The sequence below is a fragment of the Panthera leo genome, chromosome C1 (genome assembly GCF_018350215.1).
Source record: "Panthera leo isolate Ple1 chromosome C1, P.leo_Ple1_pat1.1, whole genome shotgun sequence".
NCBI classification, from domain to species: Eukaryota; Metazoa; Chordata; class Mammalia; order Carnivora; family Felidae; genus Panthera; species Panthera leo.
Window position 1 is genome coordinate 142185714 of NC_056686.1, and position 22456 is coordinate 142208169.

At 39.9% G+C, this 22456-nt stretch overlaps 1 protein-coding gene across 8 annotated transcripts in view; it reads left to right on the forward strand.

Moving 5' to 3' along the window:
- The window catches only part of FMNL2 (formin like 2), a 314655-nt gene that overhangs the window by 229335 nt on the left and 62864 nt on the right, over positions 1-22456 (forward strand). For 7 of the 8 annotated variants that reach the window (XR_006205486.1, XM_042948778.1, XM_042948774.1 and 4 more), the window contains 2 exons: positions 17121-17229; positions 21393-21469. Coding sequence is in view for 7 of the 8 variants with exons in the window: in XM_042948778.1 (XP_042804712.1) it covers positions 17121-17229; positions 21393-21469 (186 nt within the window). In the remaining variant the exon portion in view is untranslated. Of the gene's footprint in view, positions 1-12519; positions 12632-17120; positions 17230-21392; positions 21470-22456 lie in introns of those variants that run through there. The other variant, XM_042948780.1, reaches the window with a different exon arrangement.

Sequence of the window (22456 nt, forward strand, 5' to 3'; positions counted from 1 at the left end):
TATTGACCTGAAGCTTAGACTTTTGTTTTTGAACAATGTATATCAATGATACTCCAGCTCTTGTGGTTCATGGATTTGTGCCTGGATTCTAATTCTGTATTTGGTCATTTGATGGCATCTGTGACTTAAAAAACAAAACAAAACAAAACAGCAATCAGAAGTACAGGCATATGGTACATGTTGCTTTTCATATACCCAAAGATTGTTTACATTTTTTTTCTTTTCCTCCTCCTTCTTCTCTCCCCTTTCTTTCTCTGGTCCCCACACTTCCTTCACTTTTTGGCTTTCTTTTCGTTGCCCTTCTTTTTCATTCTTCCATCTCATTTCTGATTGTCTTCTCGTCCTCTGCTTTGTCCTTTCTCATCCTCCTGTCTCCTCTCCCTCCGGTTCCATTCATGTCTTACACCACCACCAGACTGGTTTCTCTGCCTGAGTATCTTCAGTTCAAATGCCACCAGAGCTGCTCCTCTCCCTGTTGCCTCTGGAGCAGCTTCAGTTTACACACTGATGATGAGGCTTCAAACCGGAAAATCTCGTAAGTCACGGGTGGACACGACACCCATGAGAGCTCGTAGCACATGGTGGCAGGGTATTGCGACCTATCCTCAGTTATAATATGATAACCTCATGGCTTACTACCATCACCCTGTGCTGGAACAAAGTCCACTGCCTTTTAAACTTTGGTGCACTCTGTTAGCGTATTATGATTCCTCAATTTAAGAATCTGACCCTTTAAGGTATATTGTGTTAATGTTACAGGTTTTTTGAAAAGAGTAGAAGGATATGAGTTCATGTACTGTAGCTTATTCTGGTAGCTTTGTTTGATAAGAGTGTCTTCTGTATCCAAATGCAGATTTTAGTTCCCTCATCTTAATCTCCAGATAAGAACGTTGATTGAATAGAAATCTGACCCTATATCACTTGGCAAAAGGGGTTCAACTTGGAAGAAGAAAGGGGATTTCGTGAAATTGACAACATTTTATAAATGGGGCTTGATGAAAGAAAAAAGGGAAAACACTGTTTTTACACAAAATTTTAATGTTGATGGACACTCTCCTCTTTGTATTCAGTTTTTAACTATTTAAAATGGAAGATTAAAAATTTTAGGATATGACATTCACCTTGAGTTATATTAACTGTTAGGTTTTATCTTACCAATTTGTCAACTTGGCCAGTGGTAAAAACATTGATATTGATGTGGTGGAAACCTGGGATTGTAAGCTTAGGGGCCTAGTTTTCCTTCAGTTAAGATTTCTGTTAATGTGGCCATAGGTCTGGCTAAATTAAATGATGCTATGTATGCATATGAGTACATGTTTGATTTTTGAAGACAAAGATTGTATTAATTCAGATGTAAGAGAAAGTCATTTTTAATTTTTAAGAACAGTTACTTAGTGTCATTGGACTAAATAAGCAGTGACATAGTAAATAGCTGTTTGGATTACTTTTTTAATGTTTGTTTATTTTTGAGAGAGACAGCATGAGCAGGGAAAGGGCAGAGAGAAAGAGGGAGAAACAGAATCCGAAGCAGGCTCCAGGCTCTGAGCTGTCAGCCCAGAGCCTGACGCGGGGCTCAAACTCACAAACTGTGAGATCATGACTTGAGCCAAAGTTAGACACTTAACTGATTGAGCCACCCAGGCGCCCCTCTGTTTTGAGTTTTAAAAGAAATGGGTAGAATTCTAAGAGCTTGGAAGAAGGGGCCAGATTTTAACTGGGACTTCGGGTGATGGCCAGAGTTGATCTTCAGGGTGAGGAGAGTGCTTCAGGTAGAAGTAAAGTTAAGAGGCATGAGATGAGCAAAAGTGTATATCTGAGATCCGGCATGTTTGGGAAAGAGGGAAGAACCTGTCCTTTGTGATGGAGGTAGAGGGCTATTTAATGGAGACATTGGGTCATAGACAAACAAAGCTGGAAAGGGTTTGTTAGCAACTGCCTTGTAGGTAACCCCGACTGACCCTTCCCATTGTGGTAAGGGAACCAAGATCCACATTTCCTCTAAGATGTTAACTACCATAAGTATTTCTTCCTAAGATCCCCCAGAACAAATTTCACATTTTTTCCTGAGATTATTATCAAAAGGAATGACATTTCCTGAGTAGTCATCAACTGAGTATTTACCATCTATTATCCTTAGTGGATTTACATGAAGAGCCGAAGAGTTCAAATTTAGATCGTTGTTGATAAACACTTTAGCACAGTTACCCCATTCCTGGCAGTGTTTTCCATGTCAGTAATTTTTAAAAATATTTAACAATAGGCACAAAGGTAATAGATGACATTGATAGGATTTTTATTGGGGGGAAAACATATTGAGTGTCTACCGTGTGCCAGGCACTGTTCTAAGGCCCTTCAGTGATTTACTGTTCACCATGGCTTTATGGGATAGTGATGACTCTTATCCCTGCAAAGAAGCTGAGGTCTCTAGTGGTTAAGAAACTTTCCTGAGATCAAACAGTGAGTATAGGAGGCGGGATGTGAAGTGAGCTGGCCTGACTCCAACTTTTAAACCATGTTATCCTGCCTATTTATTCACAGGATGATTTTTTTCTCCCTCAGTAAATAGTCTCTGTTATATCAGGGTGTCCACCTGTCTTTATGTCAGTTGTACCCTGCAGGAAGGGCTTTTGCTGATCCTTCTCAGAAAATGTGCTTTTTTCTACTTCATGCAAAGATGCCAGAGGAGCTACTGGAGACCCTCATCAATATGCTGTCAACATAAATGATCAGTATAGCTTAGCTATTACAAACAAGTTACATAGAAACATGAAAAAGTAATTTCTAAACAAAGGACAAGAGTCAGACAAAAAGTTCTGCATTTATATGATTTCATTTTTGCCTATGTGCAGATGGGAAGGCATTGAAAAAGAGTTTATCAAATGAAAATAGTGACTGTTTTTCACCAAAGACGAGATTATCAGTGAGCTTTTTTCAGATTTTTGTTTGTACGATGTTTTAGAACTGATGTAAAATACACGTAGTATATACCTATGAATCAGACGCCACCTAACAAAGAACCTTGAATTTTGGAGTTTGGGTTTTATCTGGTAGGCAGCAGAATGGGAAAACACATGAGGTAGTTGATCTTTTTGAGTGCGTAGGGTCTGGTGAATGCACTGGGTGTTGATTGGAGGAACAGATGGCTGATGCTTGGACCTCTAAAGGAGGTACCTGAGAACTTAGAACATAGAGCAAAGGCCAAGTATGAAGATGTTCCAGAATTGACTTGGTGGGCAAAGTGGTAAAGAGAAAATTTTGTGTATGATTGATTAGAAGAGAAATAGAATCATTAGTAGAAACAGCAAAGTTGGAATCTGGAAGAGATCTCATATGTGGTTATTTGAACACTTTTTGTTGATGAGGCACTGAGCTAAGACCTTATTGTCCAAGGAGTTACCTAGTTCCTGCAGACCTATTTCCACGCATGGACCAATGGCCCATGTAGTTGATTCGGCTTTGTTGCAGTCAATACTTGTGTCCACAGCAGTATTCCTGATGTTATTTAAATATATGGGAACACCAACTCTGTACCAGTTTGCGTGAAAAGTAAGAGGTGTCCTGGAAGAAGCTTTGAAGCTCTTACAAGTTCTTTTATTTCAATAGTAGAGCTTTACCTTCAATTTTAATTGTTGGGGGAAGAAAATCATGTAACCTCTTAAACCATTATAGTATTAGATTAAAAAAAAAGATTTCTTAATTGTATAATTAGAAGCTAAAGCAGTTTTTACCTTGATTCAGAACAAGAAGAACAGTGTTCTGTTCATTTTCTAGTTTATATAAATTAGGGATGTAATTTCTAAAATGATCATTATTCTCTTTTCTCTTTCCTCTTCTGCCCTCAAGTTACACAAAATCAACTCAGATTTTTTTATAGTATTTTATAGTCTTCATTATTGACAGTTGTAATCTGTATTTTGTTCTAGAAGTAGTTCTTCTCCTTGACTGCATGTATTAAAACTTTCCGTATGGAAAGATAATGGAAAATCTAATCTACTTCCATAGAGTCCAACTTAAAGGGGGGAAAATTGCAAATAAAAATAGTTTAAAAAAAATGTTCTCAAAGCCTGAGCTCTCTCTGTTCATCAGATAGCAGATACTGTTTGAAATTTTCATTAACACTGAATTTAGAAGGAGAGAAAGAGAGGAAAGCAAAGAATAAAAGTAAAAAGGTAAGATAAAAAAGGCAAAAAAAAAAAAGAGAAAAGAGTAAAGGAGGAGGAGAAAAAAAAATGAGATGTTGGTTAAAGGCAATACTCAAATGTTATTTCTGAGGGAAGAGAAATGTTCAAGATATTCCTTAACCTGATAGACTTTTGTTCTGAAGATCTAAGGTTCCAGAATGCAGTATCTATTTATCTATAAAATACTTTCTAAATTTGCAGACTTTATAAAAATAATCTGCAACTACAGACTTCCAATTTTACTTTTCAGCACAATTTGTAAGAGAAACAACTGAAGGTGTTGGGTTACTGTGTTTCAGGTTTTTGTATTGCTTTGTTTATTTGAAGTTGTAAATAAAGAAAAACGTACTTGGATTAAGAATGTACATTTCAGCTTTTCAGCTAGTAGCTGATATTAATGGCCCTGCTAGTGAAATTGATGATAGCTCTATAGCTTGTGGTGCACCATACAAGCAGATTTGTCAAGTGTTTTCCACTATGAGAAACATTTATCTCACTTGTTCCACCTCTTTGTTGGGTCTTTTCTCCAATGGAAGACCAATTGAAAGAGGTTATGATCTGGAAGTCATCTGACCAATGCATTGTTGGGGATCTGTCTCACAGGTACTCTGTTACATATGATAGGGTCTGGGACCTCCCTCACGTGTTATGATAGTAAAGAACTTGGCTCCATAATGAGCGGACGGTCCATGTTAACCATATAGGGTTGAGGGGAAAATTTGAAGATGACGCAGGAACTTCCTACAGCTGTGGTCCAGGACCTTCATCAGCAAGACTTAACCACATACTTAACAGGTGAACGGTGCTTTGCCAAAGTGCTGAGGATACAGAAAGATACATAAACTATTTGTATAAGATTCATGGTTACTAAAGGACATTTTCATGCTTACATCATTAAATCTTCATGAATTTTGGGGGGCAGGTATTCAAGGACTATTAGCCTGATTTTACAGATGAGGAAGCTGGGACTCAGAGAAGTTATCCATACCTAGTAAGTGACAGAGCCAGGGTTTATAATCAGTCTTCTGACTTCTGTGTCAGATGTCTTTATGATTTGATTGAGAAAACATGTGTATGTGTGTGCTCCTGCACACTGACCTATGTTAAGTGTCATATGAGTATAACCAACACCAGTGTATGGAGGCCAGAGTGAACAGTAAAACCTAGGAAAGATTCATGATGTGGTCTGGATGTGAAAGAGCGGTGAGTAAGACTTGGAGGAGGGACTCTGAAAGGGGAGAAGGAGGGAGAGTGGAATGGGCAGTGGTTCAGTGGTAAGACCACATGGTTTGTTTAGGAAACAATGAATAGATGAGTCTGGCTGGAAGCAGTTTAGAAGCAGTTTATGTAATATTTTGAAGGCCAGGGTATGGAATTATCATTTTAGCTCATTGGCAATGATCTATTGAAGGTTTATGAAAAGCAGGGGTGATTTGGAACAAACAGAAATATTTCTATTTAAAGGTCACAGGAGATAGATGGTTTCCTTGAACACTTTTCACGTAGGGATATATATGAATTAATTAGTAACTCAATTGCAAATACCTTTGTCAGAGGGAATGTAATGAAAGCTCAGAAGATTCAGACAAATAAGGCTCTCCATTCATATAGTGGGTTGGCAGGCTGTTGGCCCACTTACTCTGTTCGGAAAGCATGTATGGAGATCTTTTGATTCATAGGTTCTGTCTTGTCAGCTGGTCCTGTAGGAAGTCTTGACAAACAGAAAATTTCAAAAACTAATTAAAAAGGTTCATTAGGAGATTTGGGTATTTCTGACTCCCTCTGCCCTCCCCTCTGTTTCCTCTTCTCTCTTCACCTCCACTCTGAACTATCTGGATTCAACTGTTTGCACTCTGTTTCTTTTGGCTGTGGAGACCGTCAGAAAGTGCTTGTTTCACTTTTTTCAGCATCATATATTTTATGAGGTTAATTGATAGAAGAAATATGCCCAAGTGATGTCATGTCTGAAGAGTAAGTGAGGAAACCTAAAACCCCAAATCTTGGTAAAGTTATATTAAGCCCAGACCTTGGAACCATAAAAGACTAGTAAAATTAGGTCAAATCATGTGACATACCCAGTTGGCATTGCAGCCCTATTGGGTTGAAACCTTACCTTAGCTTCCAAGGAAGTTCTAATTACTGTTCTTTATTTATAGGTAGATATTAGTTTGGTATCTGAATAGTTAGACTGTGTGAAAATACTTTTTGTGAGAGAATATACCTTTTCTTTTTCCTGTTGCCATTAGGACTTCGATATTACAGACTTCACACATGTTGGCAAGAAAGGTCTACAGACTTTCGAAAAACATTTTTTTGCCAGACTCTGGGAAAGTCTGGTTTAGGTCAGTTCAGGAAACACTCATTCAAGGTTCCACAGTAATATATTGTCTGTGGATAATACAAGGTCACAGGGAGAGACAGACATGTACACCAACCCACATACAAGAATATGTCTCCATGTCTAGAAGTAAGTGTATGTCAAAACAGTAAATTCTGATCCGACTTACTTCAAGGTATCACTGGGTGAGCAGCAGCTTGTCTTGACTGAGTACTTGGTGCTTTGCAGATAGATCTCTGAACATATCTAACATTGATCACATCCAGCTTTTGTTCAGAAGTAGTGTTCTTTCCCCTGTACTTACAGAATTATCAGACATGCTGTGTGTCCTTCATTCTTAAGCTTATCACCTCTTTTTTTTTTTTTAACATACCACTTTTATTATTTTTTTTATTTTGTTAAGAACACTTAACATGAGACCTTATCCCCTTAACACATTTTTAAGTGTACAATGCAGTATTGTTAACTATGGGCACAATGTATAGTAGCTCTCTAGAACTTACTTATCTTGTGTAACTGAAACTTCATTGTCATTGATTAACAATTCCCAGTACACCCCTCCACCCAACCCCGGGCAGCCACCATTCTGTTCTCTGCTTCTAAGAGCATGACTGTCTTAGATACCTCATTTAAATAGGCTCATACAGCCTCTTTCCTAATGGGACTGGCTTATTTCACTTAGCAGGATATCCTCAAGGTTCATCCATATTGTTGCCCATTGCAGGATTTCCTTTTTTTTTTTTTTTTTAAAAGACTAAATAATATTCCATTGTATGTGCTTACATCTTACATTTCTTTTTTACTTTTTATTTTGATATAGTTTAAAAAATGTAATAATAGTACAGTGATCTGTCTTATGCTCCTTATACGGATTCAAGAATTAACATTTGTCCATTTATTCCTTGCACACTTGTTTTGTAAACATACACACCTTTAACCATTTGAAAGCATGTTACAGAATTGTGCCCTTTTACACCTAAATATTTTAGTGTAGATTTCCTAAGACAAGGATTCTCTTACATAACCATGGTACAATTCTCAAAATAAGAATGTTTTAATATGGACACTGTTTCTTAGTCCAGTCTATTAGTTTCATCTATTACCCTACTGTGTTTCATAACATTTTTTTTTTCCCCAAACCCTGTCCAGGATCCAGTGTAAGGATCATTTATTGTGCTTAGTAGTTGTGTTTGTGTAGTGTCCTTGAACTTGGAACAATTCCTCATCCTTTCTGTGTCATGGCTTAATATTGTGTGTGCGTGTGTGTGTGTGTGTGTGTGTGAGAGAGAGAGATATTTTTTTATTGAGATAAAATTTTATAATGTGTAAGTTTCAAATGTACAACACTATTTGAAAAAATTGTATATTGCAATGATTGCCACAGTAGCATTTGCTAACACCTCTATCATGTCACATAATTCCTATTTCTTTTCTTCATGTATTCATCTGTTGATGGACATTTAGATTGTTTTTACATCTTGGCTATTATAAATAATGCTGCAATGAATACAGGTGTGCAGATATCTCTTGCAGATTTTGATTTCCATTCTCTTGGATAAATACCCAGAAGTGAGGTTGCTGGATCTTATGGTAGTTCTATTTTTAACTTTTTGAGAACTCCATACTGTTCTTCTTGGTGTCTGTATAACTTATATTCCCACAAACAGTGCATAAGGACTTTAATTTCTCCACATCACTGCCAGTACATGTTATCTCTTGTTTTTTTGTTTGTTTGTTTGTTTTTTGATAGTAGCTATCCTGACAGAGGTTAGCTGAGATCTCATTGTAGTTTTGATTTGTATTTTCCTGATGACTGGTGATGTTGAGCATCTTTTTAGATACTGTCAGTCATGTGTATGTCTTCTTTGGAGAAATGTCTATTCAAGTCCTTTGCCCATTCTTTCATTGGGTTATTGGTTTTTTGGGGGTTTTGTTTTTGTTTTTGTTTTTTGCTATTGAGTAGTGGAGTTCTTTGTATGTTTTAGGCATTAATGGTTTGTAACTATTTGCTTCCATTTTGTAGGTTACCTTTTAACTCTGTTTCCTTTCTGTGCAGAAGCTTTTTAGTTTGATGTAGTCCGACTTGTTTGTTAGATTCTTAAACATGAGACACTAGTTCACACTTAATATAGCTTCCTTTTTAAACTCTTACAATGAGTGGTCGTTTAAGGGTGGCAAAACATGACTCCAACCAGAAGTCTAAGAAGCATTAACATGTAATTCAGGCTACTAACATGTGTCTGGCAAGAAAAATTCCTGTAGCCACGCAGATTCCAAGATCCTTACTTTCCTAGGTTTTCTTTGCTGGCCTTGCCATTCTTTTTTTGGAGTCAAAAATTCAGGTTTTACTTGCCTGGCCATTTCTTAACAGTATCAGTCAATGGATTGGAGCTCACTCATCAGTCATTCTGAAGGGCTTTTGAAGTAAGTACTTTGTTGGGGTACCTGCATGGCTCAGTTGGTGGGGCTTGACCTCAAGACCTTGAGATCAAGAGTCACGTGCCCCACGGAGGCGTGCCTGGGTGGTTCAGTAGGTTAAGTGTCCAACTCTTGGTTTTGGCTCAGGTCATGAGCTCGTGGTTCACGAATCTGAGCCTCACGCGGGGCTCTGTGTTGACCATGTGGAGCCTGCTTGGGATTCTCTGTCTTTTTGCCCCTACCCTACTTGTGCATGCACACTGTCTCTCAAATACAAACTTAAAAAAAAAAAAAATCTGTTTCTTAAAAATAAATAGAATGAACCAAATACCCTCTTTCCCCATGGGACCTGCTGTCACTGCTCTGCAGGTTGACATGCTCACCACCTGCCTCTCAGCACATTCATTGCTACGCATGAAGTAGGTGGTTCAGATGGCAGTTGTCACCGTAGTATTAAACAGGAAATGTTTTGCATAGGTTTCTTAAAACATATCTAGAAATTGCTTGGTTTTTTAATGCTTATTACTCATACTAGCTTTGACTTGTACCTTCTTATTTTGTATACATATATATAACTACTGGTGCATATAATTAATATAAATGGTTAGAGTCAGTTCTCTTGGGTTTTGGTCTTAAGTCGGTTTTGTAATCTGTTTCTGTCCATATTCACAGAATTTTGTGAATTCCAATTGGCAGTTTTTCCAAGACAGTGTGTCTTCTTCAAATGCTAGGGTAACATTTAGGTTTGAGTTCAGTGCTTGACAGATTAGCAGACAGTTCTCAAAGCTGATGAAAAGGGTCTGAGAAATTTGGTGGTGTTAGTTTGCTACAAGGTTTTGGTCAAAATGACTTCTCAGAAGACAGGATTTCCTTAAAATTCTTGAGACCTCGAAAAAAAAATGTCTAAATATTCATCTCCCATTTTCTTTGTTCTATAAATGGTAGGAACTCCAAAAATTGGATGGGGAGCTGTTTTCTGCCTCTGGGAAATCATCTTTTGTATCCAGGCATCCAGAGCCCCAGAGCACTGCTTGCCTGAAGTGGGGAAGAAAGGTTCTCAGGACAGCCTACATTTAGGTACTGCGCTCCAGTGGTGCAGGCATTGGTTCACAGTCCCTCCATTAAATAGTTTATTCCCTTGTTTTTTCCTCTGGAATCTGAAGGAGTTCTCTCCAACCCTTACGTCTCTGGGAAGCTGTCCAGAGTCACCAGAGAGACCTGATTGTTTTAGGACCTCATTAGACCTGCTCCCATTAACTTGAAGGAATAGTGACACATAGTCAGAATGACTTCATTGGGCAGAAAATGATCTCTAAATGTCTGATATGGATGTCAGTGAAAATGAGGGAGTCAGGACTCTTTCAATGCAGTCATCCATAAAAACAATGAGGAAACTGGCTAAATATGCCAGAAACCATTTTTTTCCCCCAGAATTCCAGGAATTAGCTAGTCCTGCAGCAATCTGGGGAGCGTGTATTTAGGAAAAATGACTCAATCTTGGTAGGAACAGCTGGCTTTGTGGCATTTCACTTACCCTGACCAAGCCCCCCGGCCCCCTCCCCAGTTCCACAGTAGCCTTGAAAACCAGGAGCTCCATAATCACAGGGAAAACCATCAGCCTGGCAGCCAGCAGGGGGGAAGAATGGAAATGAACTTCCTTCCAAGCCTCTTCCTCCTTGTCCTAGATTAAGCTCTGATGTATTTACTGTGAGATTTGAGAACTAGGGAAGATGCCGATTTTAAGCCTCTGTTAAGGGAACTTATACCATTCGTTCTTGACAGAATTTGGAATCATTAGAGACAGGAGTAAGGCTCATAGGAGGAAACCAGGAGAAAACTAGTGCTGCCTCTCACTGGGGCCTTTTAAATATAACCACAGTGAACCGGAGGGATAGTCTTCAGTTGGCTCTGTTGAGTCTGTTTTATATGAAGTTTCGTAATAACTTGAGGAAGGAAATATTGTAGTAATTGGTTTCACTGTGTAGAATTCTATAATGGTACATGTACCAAGTCTATTAGATTACCACAGAAGCACCCACATCTCCTGCTGACTCACCCATTTAATCCTTGTAAAGCTCAGGTCTTTGTGGAAAGTTTTTTCAAAGAGCTAAACTAAGATGTGATCAGTGCTTGTGTAAGGTGAACATGGCTTAGCCCGAAGGCCCGCGGCATGAACCGGATGTAGGCTCCCTTATCTGCTGTTTCTTTCAACTGTGGTATATGGAATCTTATTGACGTGTGTCAACGTGATTATGCACCAGCACCTGTGCATACAACGTTTGGTTGTGGTGACTAGTTTCAAGCTGCCTGAGTTTTTAATTGGTAACTGATTATTGCTGGGATTTTCCAACTCAGCCTAAGGGAATCAGTGTAACTCATACATTTGGTGGAGTTTTGCATGGCACTAATCAGTTCCCTTCATCCTTTTTTCTGTGGAAACTGTTAATCATTGTATTCAGCCTTACTGGCATCCAGGGGGACATTTGGCACCAGGGAACAAGATTTTTTTCAAAGCCCAGTTTTTCTGATGATACTTTTTTTTTTTTATTAAAAAAATTTTTTATGTTTATTTTTGAGAGAGAAAGACAGAGGATGAGTGGGGAAAGGGGCAGAGAGAGAGGGAGACATAGAATCCAAAGCAGGCTCCAGGCTCCAAGCTGTCAGCGCATGGCTCAAACCCGTGGACCATGAGATCATGACGTGAGCTGAAGTCGGACACTTAACCAACTGAGCCACCCAGGCACCCCTGATGATACTTCTTTTGTTACATGTGTTCTGGCGGAATTTGGGCTTCTCACAGAAATGTTACACTTTGCTTTTTGAGGGTAGAGCAGGACCAGCTCTCCACCTAAGAGACCTTTTGGGAAACATTCTGTAGGGTGATTGAAGTGGAAGAGGCATTATGATCACATCCTTAGTTAGCCCTCTGTGTTTATGGGGATCTAAAGCTAGACCATCCATAAGTACTTGCTTTTGTGCAGCTCCCCCCTCCCCCCTTCTTTATATGGAAAGTAACACGCAGCCTTAAAATATGAACAAAAATAATGAATCCAAGGATCACAAGGTGGGTATGTTTTACATCTGCACTGTTAATAGTTCTTGTTCAGTTGGGTTCACTGTCATGTCACCTTTATGAGGCTTTCCCTACAATTTGTCCATTCCTTTTAGATTTACTTCTTGAATTAGAGCCCTGTTGAAAAAAACCTCTGATCTGCCTAAAGACTGTTACCAGGAATAGGTCTGTATTAACTCAGTCAAATTGGGCTTGATTGAGAAAAGGTTGACTCTGTGGGGATTTTAAGTATGATACTTTGCAGAAAAAAATGTTCTCCTTTATGATGGGACTGTCGTCACTTTACCATCTTGGGCTGCGCAGGTGTGTGTACTGCTGAGTCTATTTTATGCATTGTGAGGTGCATGTGACAGAATGGTGGGTTGGGGGTGGAGTGTGGACCCAGCACACTTCATACAGGGGCTGTCAATATACTCACCTGTTGCATCCTAAACTAAGTGATGAGCCCTCAAAGGCAAAAGCAGCATCTTTCCTTGTCTTTCATTTTTCCTTAACACTTAGTAGAGTTTAGCATAAACAGGAGATGCTTAATAAAACCAGCTTTGGAGCTCAAACAAGAGATTTGGTTTGGTTTCCTGTGGCTGGTGGAGAACATCAGAGGCCAGTACTCTTATTTTATTTGTAAGTTTTTGTTTAAATTTCAGTTACTTAACATACAGTGTAATGTTAGTTTCAGGTGTACAATATCGTGATTCACCGTTTTTATACAATACCCAGTGCTCATCACAACAAATGTACTACTTAATCGAGGCCAGTACTTTTATAAATGTTAAAAACAAATTTTTTAATGTTTATGTTTGAGAGAGAGACAGAGGGAGAGAGAGAGCGCGCACCAGAGTGTGAGCAGGGGAGAGGCAGAGGGAGACATAGAATCAGGAGCAGGCTCTAGGCTCTGAGTTGTTAGCACAGAGCCCGATGGTGGGGCCTGAACCCGTGAACCATGAGATCATGACCCGAACCAAAGTTGGACACTCAACTGACTGAGCCATGCAGGCACCCCAGTACTTTTATAAATGAAAAAAAAATTTTTTAATGTTTATTTTTGAGAGAGAGAGACACAGACAGAGTGTGAGTGGGGGAGAGGCAGAGGGAGACACAGAACTGGAAACAGGCTCCAGGCTCTAAGTTGTCAGCACAGAGTCCGATGTTGGCCTGAACCCACAAACTGTGAGATCATGACCTGAGCCAAAGTCAGACACTCAACCATCTGAGCCATCCAGACACCCCAGTACTTTCATAAATTTTTAAAAAGTGTTTGTTTTGAAAGAGAGAGAGAGAGAGAGAGAGAGACTCTAAGTGGGGGAAGGGCAGAGAGAGAGGGACAGACTCTCAAGCAGGCTCTGCACTGTCAGCGCAGAGCCCAACATGGGGCTCAAACCCACCAACCATGAGTTCATGACCTGAGCTGAAATCAAGAGTCAGATGCTTAACTGACTGAACCACCCAAGTACCCCAAGGCCAGTACTTTCAGATTGCTTACCTTGTCCCGGTGTCCTTGTTGTGGTTAAGTGGATCCAAGAAATTGTTATTCTTAACTCTTTTGGTATTTTAGCATCAACCGGTTAAACAGATCTGTTAAAACCAGCTACACAGGGACAGTTTTTTTTGGGTATTCTATCAATATTGTACATTGGAGCTGAATTTCAGACTGTCCAAAAAGAAAAAAGTAACTCAGTTGATATTTAAGGCAAATGAACCAAATATCTACCTAAATAGGTAGTCAAATACCACAAAAAGTGCATGTTGGAGAGTAGATTAACGTACATGTGAACCCATGGCACAGCCCCTAACACCAAGCCTTAGAGATACAATGTAATCCTAAATTATTTACGAATATTTTGTATTTACAGAGGTAAAGAGTTGTGATGTTTATCGGGGTGCATTTACTTAATGGGAGAAAATTCTTTCAGAATAACAATTCCAAAATAAATAGAGCAAGATTTCCTATTAAAACAAATCTTCCCTTTTCTGATATGTGATAGAGGATAAAGATTTAAAAAGAAAACTGCTTACCAAGTGCGTGGACCCGTGTGTTCTGAAAAAGATGCCTAGATGCTGCTGTTCTTAGCAAACTGAACCTTAGTCCTGCCTGGAGAAATAATTACTGGGAGTGGGATAGATGATGCCTGTATGGACCCAGTGCTGTCAGGATGACTGATACGAACGTTTGACAAAGAACTTGCCAGCACAGATGGCTGTAGGCAGTAGCTTTTTCATATGATAACCCGACAGATTGTCCATGAGTTGTAACTTGTAAAATGACACTGCCCTGCATCTCTGTGAGGACACTTAAAGTCTCGTCTCTTGATTTTTACTTGCTGTGTGGTTGTAGTTTCTTTGGGCTTGAGTTTTCTTAGCTGTATCAGGGAAGATTGGAATAAATGATAGCACGGATCTCTCTCAGCTTTCAGTGCTGATTGTTTTGGTTAGTGGTTGTACTGGTGATTTTTAAAAAACACAGTGATGCAGTGATTTTAAACACAACAGGTTCAAATGTTGCCTTTAATTCTTTAGTTTTCTATAAACCCAAAATGGGAGAAAAATAAATTGTAGATCAAGTGCCATACATTTTAGAAAAGAGCTAATCTCTATTTTTTAAACACAGAATATCAACAAATCAGATACACATTTTTACTTATTGACATATTTTTAAGCTCCTTAAGTATTGATAAGTATTTATGTACTGTTTACATTAAATACGTTTTTTTTTTTTTTTTAATTTTTTTTTCCCAACGTTTTTTATTTATTTTTGGGACAGAGAGAGACAGAGCATGAACGGGGGAGGGGCAGAGAGAGAGGGAGACACAGAATCGGACACAGGCTCCAGGCTCCGAGCCATCAGCCCAGAGCCTGACGCGGGGCTCGAACTCACGGACCGCGAGATCGTGACCTGGCTGAAGTCGGACGCTTAACCGACTGCGCCACCCAGGCGCCCCAACATTAAATACGTTTTAAATATTGATCCAGAATGTGTATTTGAGATTACCTACCTACTACAATGAATAGAAGCCTTTTGTGTTAACTTAGTAATTAGAATATTATAATTAATCTGTTTTTGCTAGTTTCTACCAATACAAGTAATGACAAAGACATATTCATTCGTTAGAGTTCTATTACAATCCTGAAGCTGAAGAACTGGATTAATAAGTAAAAGGAAGGAACTTGCTATGTTGCTTTACATCTCTTAGGAAACACCATTATATGTGTATGTTTGGTCTACTTGGCAGAACCATTAAAATGTATATGGAAGTGATACAGAAACACACACTGACCTGTCCATCATCCTTAAAGAGTCCCTTGCTTTGGTCAGTGAATCTCCTGTAGTCGTTGCTGCACGTAAATATAATTTAGTAAAGGATGTTTGATTCCCTTAAAAGTCACCTTTTTTCTTTTTCCAACTTAATCACAGATAACTTCATTGTGCTCTGGTAGCCACTGTGTTCAATTAAAAATGCCAACCGTCTCTCTCATCAGCTATGATATACTTGACAGGTGACGCCAATAAAGAAATGCAAAACAGGTTAAAATAAATTCAGAAAGAGGAGGGGAAAGAATTTCTGAAAGAGACCAGGAAGACCACAGACATTTGGGTCAGGTTGGCTGCATGGCTGTTATTTAAAGAGACACCAATGTCTGTGAGACCTCCATAAAGTGTGTTAGCAGACATGCTCAGGCTGGGGCTATGGTGAAGGGACACATTTTGCAAGTGTATTTTAGAGGTTGAAAGTGTCCTTACAATCACGCGAGTCTGAATTTGTTTCCTTAGCTTTGTTTTTGCATTCAGAAGTGAATTGTTAGGCCAACTTCCATGCTGCATTTTTATTTCTAAGTGTGCATAAAGCAGGAAAGCCCTTGAGTAAAGCATTCTTCTTAAGACTTCCATCAGCAAACTATTTTATCCATTCAGGTATACGGAGGCAAGTTGATGTATTGAAGTGCTTTTCACCAATTTATTTGGCTCATTAGTAGGCTTATGTGAAAAAAAAAATCGTCCTCTGTTTGATAGTTTTTGAATAGAAAGTGACTTAAAAGGGCTACTCAGCTGGATAGCTTCAGACAGACCTGCCGGTTCAGTGTTCAACTCATAGCCTGCACCTGTGGGACTTCTGAAAGCAGTTAACGTTAATCATAACTTCCTTTAAATTTTTTAATTCGTTCAGGAAGAAGGAAGGCCTCGGGCTGATGTTTTATAGATCATTTCTGTCATTGACTCTATGGGAGAGTAGTTGACAATTTTTGAAATTCGCTTTTATGTTGGTCTTGGAGTTGCAGAGAAAGCTGTATTTAGGGGCACTGACTAAAGCTCACATTGACGCTCTTGGCGTTGTTAGCTTGTCCGCTAGCACTGTGTTTACCTTGCCGCTTCGTTACTACGTGCAGCCTCTGCTGAATCTCTAGACAGGGGACTGAGGCTTAGCAATGTAGGATCTCTAGAATGAGTTTTAACATTGAAACCTCTTCACCGTGCGACATGCCAACACATTTCCATGTAAGCTTCAGCTTCCATACCGGGCTTTGGGTGAGGGATCAGGCTGTCGAGGTATTTGTATACTGTTAAGGTCTTGGGTACAGTTAAAGTCTAACATCACAAGCTGATATCAAAGCTGGTAATGTATGACCTTGCCTAGCCTTAAACTCCTCTAACAGGGAGTCCTGAGAGCAGTAATGGGAAGGTGCAGTTAAACTGGGGGCAGATGACTGGCAGTCTAGGTATAAGCTAAGGCTTCACCCCTTCGCTTGTTTGCAAATGCAGTCTGCATGCATGCTGTTTGAGATCACCTCTGCGAATCTAGCTTGGCTTCCTGATTGGGAGCCTGGGGTTGTCGGCGGATCTCCTGTGCAATCTGATGTGCTATATGCTGTGAGTGAAGTTGAGTTTCATTGTCCATGGTATCTGGCTTGATGCGATGGTGACCAGTACACAGAATCGTGTAGGCTTTGCAGTCCCCGGAAATAGCTTTGTGGTGATGGATTTGTGGTGGTGGTTTCAGCCTGTAATCCTCACTTAGGTGCAGATAAAGATAGAGAACAGTTTCCATTTTTTAAGTGGCTGTGTCTGTGCTAAGAAGGTAACCTGTAGTTTCATGGAAGTTTCCCTTTTTATTTGTAGATATAATACTTTGCCAAGCAGAAGAACCCTGAAAAATTCAAGATTAGTGAGTAAGAAAGACGACGTGCATGTCTGTATCATGTGTTTACGTGCCATCATGAATTACCAGGTATGTTTGTGTTCTGATTCTTCAAAAAATCTGAAAAATCTGTCAGATTCAGATCTTGTCCTCTTTGGTTTCTTTGTATTTCTCTTTGAAATAAATGTCAGGATTTAATGCAATTCAACTGAAAAAAGGGTCTGGTTCATTTTAATGCTCAAGATTTAACTCACTGCCTTTATATTTTAGTTAGCATTTATCCTTTATGATGTACTTGGAGGGAAGATGTTTTCCTCCTACGGTCATAAACTTGTTTAGATGAGTTGGTGAATGTTTGTGACCACATATGACAGAATAAGCCACTGATTGTGGGCAATAATGGACCAACTTTAGAATGTTAGGAGTGAGGGATGCCTGGGTGGCTCAGTCAGTTGAGCATCCAACTCTTGATTTCGGCTCAGGTCATGATCTCATGGTTTGTGGGTTTGAGCCCCACATAAGGCTCTGCGCTGACAGTGCGGAGCCTGCTTGGGGTTCTCTCTCCCTCTCCCTCTTCCCTTCCTCTGCTTGTGTGTGCATGTACTCTCTCTCTGTCTCTTTCTCTCCAAATAAATAAATAAACATAAAAAATTAAAAAAAAAACATTAGGAGTGAATAGACTCTTAACATTGGTCAGTGGTTCTCAAAGGGTTATATGGTAAAAAGGTGAGAAGTTGCAGTTACTGTCTGTTGGGCTTGGTGGTTCTTAATCTTTAGAAGAAGTGCCTGGAGGATTCTTGTTGAAAGGGCAGATCCTTCTCCAGGTGATGGTGATGCAAGTTATCCCCAACATAACAGGGAGAGAGACAGCTTAACGTGTGAATTGGATTAACTTTAACAACAAAGTGGAAGTTGGCGCCCGATAGGGTTTAAGTTAGGTAAGTGGAACCAGGAGTAAGAATCAGAGAAACGTAATTCAAATATAAAAATAGGATTTGATATCCATGGGTAGGGATGCTAAAGGTGGGTCTAAGCAGAAGTGGAAGGTAAACATGTAGGTAGAAGGTATTAGAATTTAAGCCCAACATAAGGGTGCTGAATTGAAGAGGGAGAACGTGCATTTTATTTTTTCTGTCAGTCAATATTTTTTGAGCATTGCCAGAAAGACCCTCTTCTGGGCAGAGGGAATAAATGCCCCAGGGAACTTACTTTCTAATGAAAGGGGTGACAGGTGATAAATAAATTGGTAAAACATGCAGTGTTGGAAATAACAGTAATGATGATGAGATGAAACGAAAGCTCACACTTAGAGTGTTTCCTAAGAGGACCAGTGCTTTTAAGCCTGGTACTTAATTTAAAGCTTATAACAGTCCTATGACATTAGTAATACTACTATCCCCATTTTACTGATAAGGAAACTGAGACACAGAGAAACGAAGTTTTACTTAATTAGCCAGCAAGTGGTAGAATCAGATTTAAATCCAGGGACACGGGCTCCAGAGCAATGTTACCAATACTGTGAAAAAACTAGTCAGGAAATAAGAATGGGAAGTGATGAAAGTGTGTGTTCAGTTTTAATGAGGCCAACTGGGAAAGTGTCCTGGAGAAGTAGCAATTTTTCACAGTAGCAGTTTGAAGAAGGAAACAAGGTGAGAGATTTTAGGGAAAGAAGATTCTAGGTAGCAGAAAGGATGACTGCAAAGGCCATGGGGCAGGAATAAGCCTGATGTGCTCCAAGCCCAAGAAGGAGGCCAGGTTGGCTGCATCAGAATAAGTAAGAAAGAGAAGAGAGGTAGATGAAATCTGAAGTTAACATGGGGTCCTGACTGTGGAGGGCTTTATAAGCCAGTGAAAGGATACAGTCTTTACTGTGAGTGGAAAGCTATTGAACAGTTCTGAGGGAAAATGTGACATGATCTGATACTTGATTTTAGCATGACATTCTAGCTTCTGTGTTTAGGATTGACCTTGGGGGCCAAAGACGAAAGGAGGTAGACCATTTAGAAGTTGCTGCATTAGTTTTAGGTGAGTGTTGATGGTGGTATGGGCCAGGATTATAGGAGCAAAGATGATGACAGGTGGCCGGATTCTGGTTTTCTTTTCATGGTAAAGACAACTTGGATATGTGGTAAGGAGTGGGGGGGGGCCTTGAAGTGTTTGTCTTGAGCCCTTACTAAGATGGGGGAGGCTACAGGATTTGGGAGACTAGATTAAGAACGAAGTTTCAGGGATGTTACCTTTAAGATGTCTGTAGTCGGGGCACTTGGATGGCTCAGTCGGTTAAGTGTCCAACTTTGGCTCAGGTCATGATCTTGTGGTTCTTGAGTTTAAGCCTCTTGTCGGGCTCTGTGCTGACAGCTCAGAGCCTGGATCCCACTTCAGATTCTGTGTCTCCCCCTCTCTCTGTTCCTCCCCAACTCATGCTCTGTCTCGCTATCTCTCAAGAGTAAATAAAGAATAATAATAATAAAAATGTCTGTAGTCGTCCACATAGAGATCTTAAATAAGTGGTTGGATATGTCAGTCTGGAATTCAAGGCAGAAGTCTGAGCTGGAGTTAAAAATTTGGGATTTAATTGATGGTGTTTAAAGCCAGGGGAGTGCATGAGATCAACAGGGGTAGACAGAGAAGCAAAGAGATCCAAAATATGAACCCTGAGGCATTCTGTTTAAATGTCAGAGACATGAGGAAAACCTAGAGAGACTGAGGAGTAGACAGGGAGGTAGGAGCCAAGTAGAGGAAGTGTTTGAAGGAGAAAAGAGTGCTCAGCTGTGACCAGTGCTGCTGCTGTGTCAAGATGAGCCCTGAGAATTGGCCATGGGCTTGGCAAAGTGTGGGTCATTGGCATTTCTGGGATGAACAGTTTCACTGGAGAGGTGGGGATGATATGCCTGATTAAAATGATTGCAGGGTGCCTGGGTGCCTCAGTCGGTAAGTGTCCGACTTAGGTTCAGGTCATGGTCTTGCGATTCGTGGGTTCCAACCCCACATCGAGCTCCATGCTGACAGTGCGGAGCCTGCTTGGGATTCTCTCTCCCTCCCTCTCTCTCTGCCCCTCCCACTCACTCTCTCTCTGCCCCTCCCACTCACTCTCTCTCTGCCCCTCCCACTCACTCTCTCTCTCTCTCTCTCTCTCTCAAAATAAATACATAAAAACTTAAAGTGATTGCAAGAGACGTCAGTAGGAGGAGACTGAGTGCTTGGAGTTATGCTGTCCATGTTAGCAGAGAAACAAGGCAGCAGGTAGACACAGGTTGTAGGGTCAAGAGGAATTTTGCTGTTGTTGTTACTGTTTAAGTTGAGTTTTTATGCTAAGGAATCAGGGAGAAATAATGATGAGGGCTGGGAGAATTGCTGGAGCCTAGGCTCTTCTTGGGAAGGGTATCAAAGACTTAGCTGGAGGGAGTGGCCTTGGATTGGAGCCCAGGAGGGTTCCTCTTCAGGAAAAGGTGAGGAGGCAAGTGGTGGATCTGTGGGTGGATGGATATTGGGTTGGGAGCTTTTAGAAGATTTTTTTTTTTTTTTTTCTGATGCCTTATATTTTCTCTGGGTAATGAGAAATAAAGTCACGAACTGAGAGTGAGCTTGGAGGAGAAGGAATGATTCCTCAAATCAGCAGAACCAAGAGTGATTCTGGAGCCTGTTGTTGAACTTGTTACTTCCTTTAATTAACATGCCTCAGGATAAGACAAGTCTTCCTAGGCTTTGGTCCTGATAGCCATTGCCCAGAGAAGGGATGTGAAGCAGTGGTTGTCAATCCTGACTGCATAGAGAAGTCAGCTTAAAAAATGTTCAGATACTTGAGATTCAAAGTATATTGCATTGGTGGTTCAGTGGTAAAATTCTCGCCTGCCAAAGTATATTGACCTGAGGTGTATCCTGGAAAATCAGTGTTATGTTTTTTTGCTTTGTTTTGTTTTGTTTTGTTTTTTACTCTTCCTCTTCCACATGATCTTGATGAGCAGCCAGATTGAGAATCACTGGACTGGAGCCTTTTCAGCATTTTAATAAAGGGAAACACATAGTTCAGTCATAAAGAATGAGAATATGGTCTCTTGATAATAGCATGATTCCTGAAATTTTTCATAGAGAAATACATTCAGGCACTGTTGTGCCAGAAACATAAATGCATTTGTGATGCTATAAATTACCTTAGGTAGAATTTTCAAGTTCTCCTTATTTTTTTCAAATCACTATGGACAGTCCCCCCCTAAGCTGACTCTCTCTAATGCTCTATTTCACATTAATTTCAGTATGGCTTCAACATGGTCATGTCTCATCCACATGCTGTCAATGAGATCGCACTGAGCTTGAACAACAAGAATCCAAGGTAAGCTTACTTTGTAATTGCTCAAGTATAAATCTACCTAACGGAAGCAGGGGGCTGGTCAACATCTAGCCAGGTTAGAGTTTGGAAACTTTCAAATGTACCTCTTTGGATTAAGATTGCCAGTACACTCCTTGGCTGTGTAGACTTCTCCTCTCAGCGAAGTTACAGTTGTACATGTGGTGGAGTTGAGCACCTGGAGACATTACCCCTTCACTGTTCTCTTCAAGCTTTCACTTCTCTCTAGGCCTGGTTTTTAGCATCCTTGCAAATTTTGCCAGATCTGGTAGAGAGCATGAGTTTGCCTGGTTGTTAGAACTAGGGCCAGGAGAGCCTCCATACAGACTTAGCTACACCACTTACTGCTGAAAGCTAACTGCAACCACTCTTCCTTGTCTACACTTTACTTGGCAGCCTTTACATATGTAGTTTTTATTACCAGACAAAAAAAGAAACACAAAACAAAAATAACTGTGCACGTGGATTGCTTCTTCTACTCCCTTGCCTCTAAAAGCCAGTGCCATATTATTCACATCCCATATTATCCCTAGAAGCCTGTTTTCATCAGTTTATTTTAGTTACTGTAATGTGTTTTCCATTTTGGTGAGGGATTCCGCATTTCACAAGTCTTACTTCCTTCACCAGATACCTCTGCATGGACCATATATCGAAACACTGGTTAATGCCACCAAAAATTCTGATTTCAAATGAGATCCTTTCTGACATGGAATGAATTGCAAACTGTAAAGTCCTATTTAAATGTTGAATATTATTTCAAACTTCCCCTAATTAATAGTTTTTGCAAATTTACAATTGCTTCCTAAGTTTATTAGGAAATCTGGGTTTTCTTGCTTCTTTGTCCCTGCCAACTATTACAGGGAAGCTGTTATTCATTTTTCTTAAAGTAATTGACATTGTGGATATCAGGCCGGTCTTTATTTAGTGGTTGGCAATAGCCTTTTTCCAGGAAAAAAAAAAAAAAATACAGAA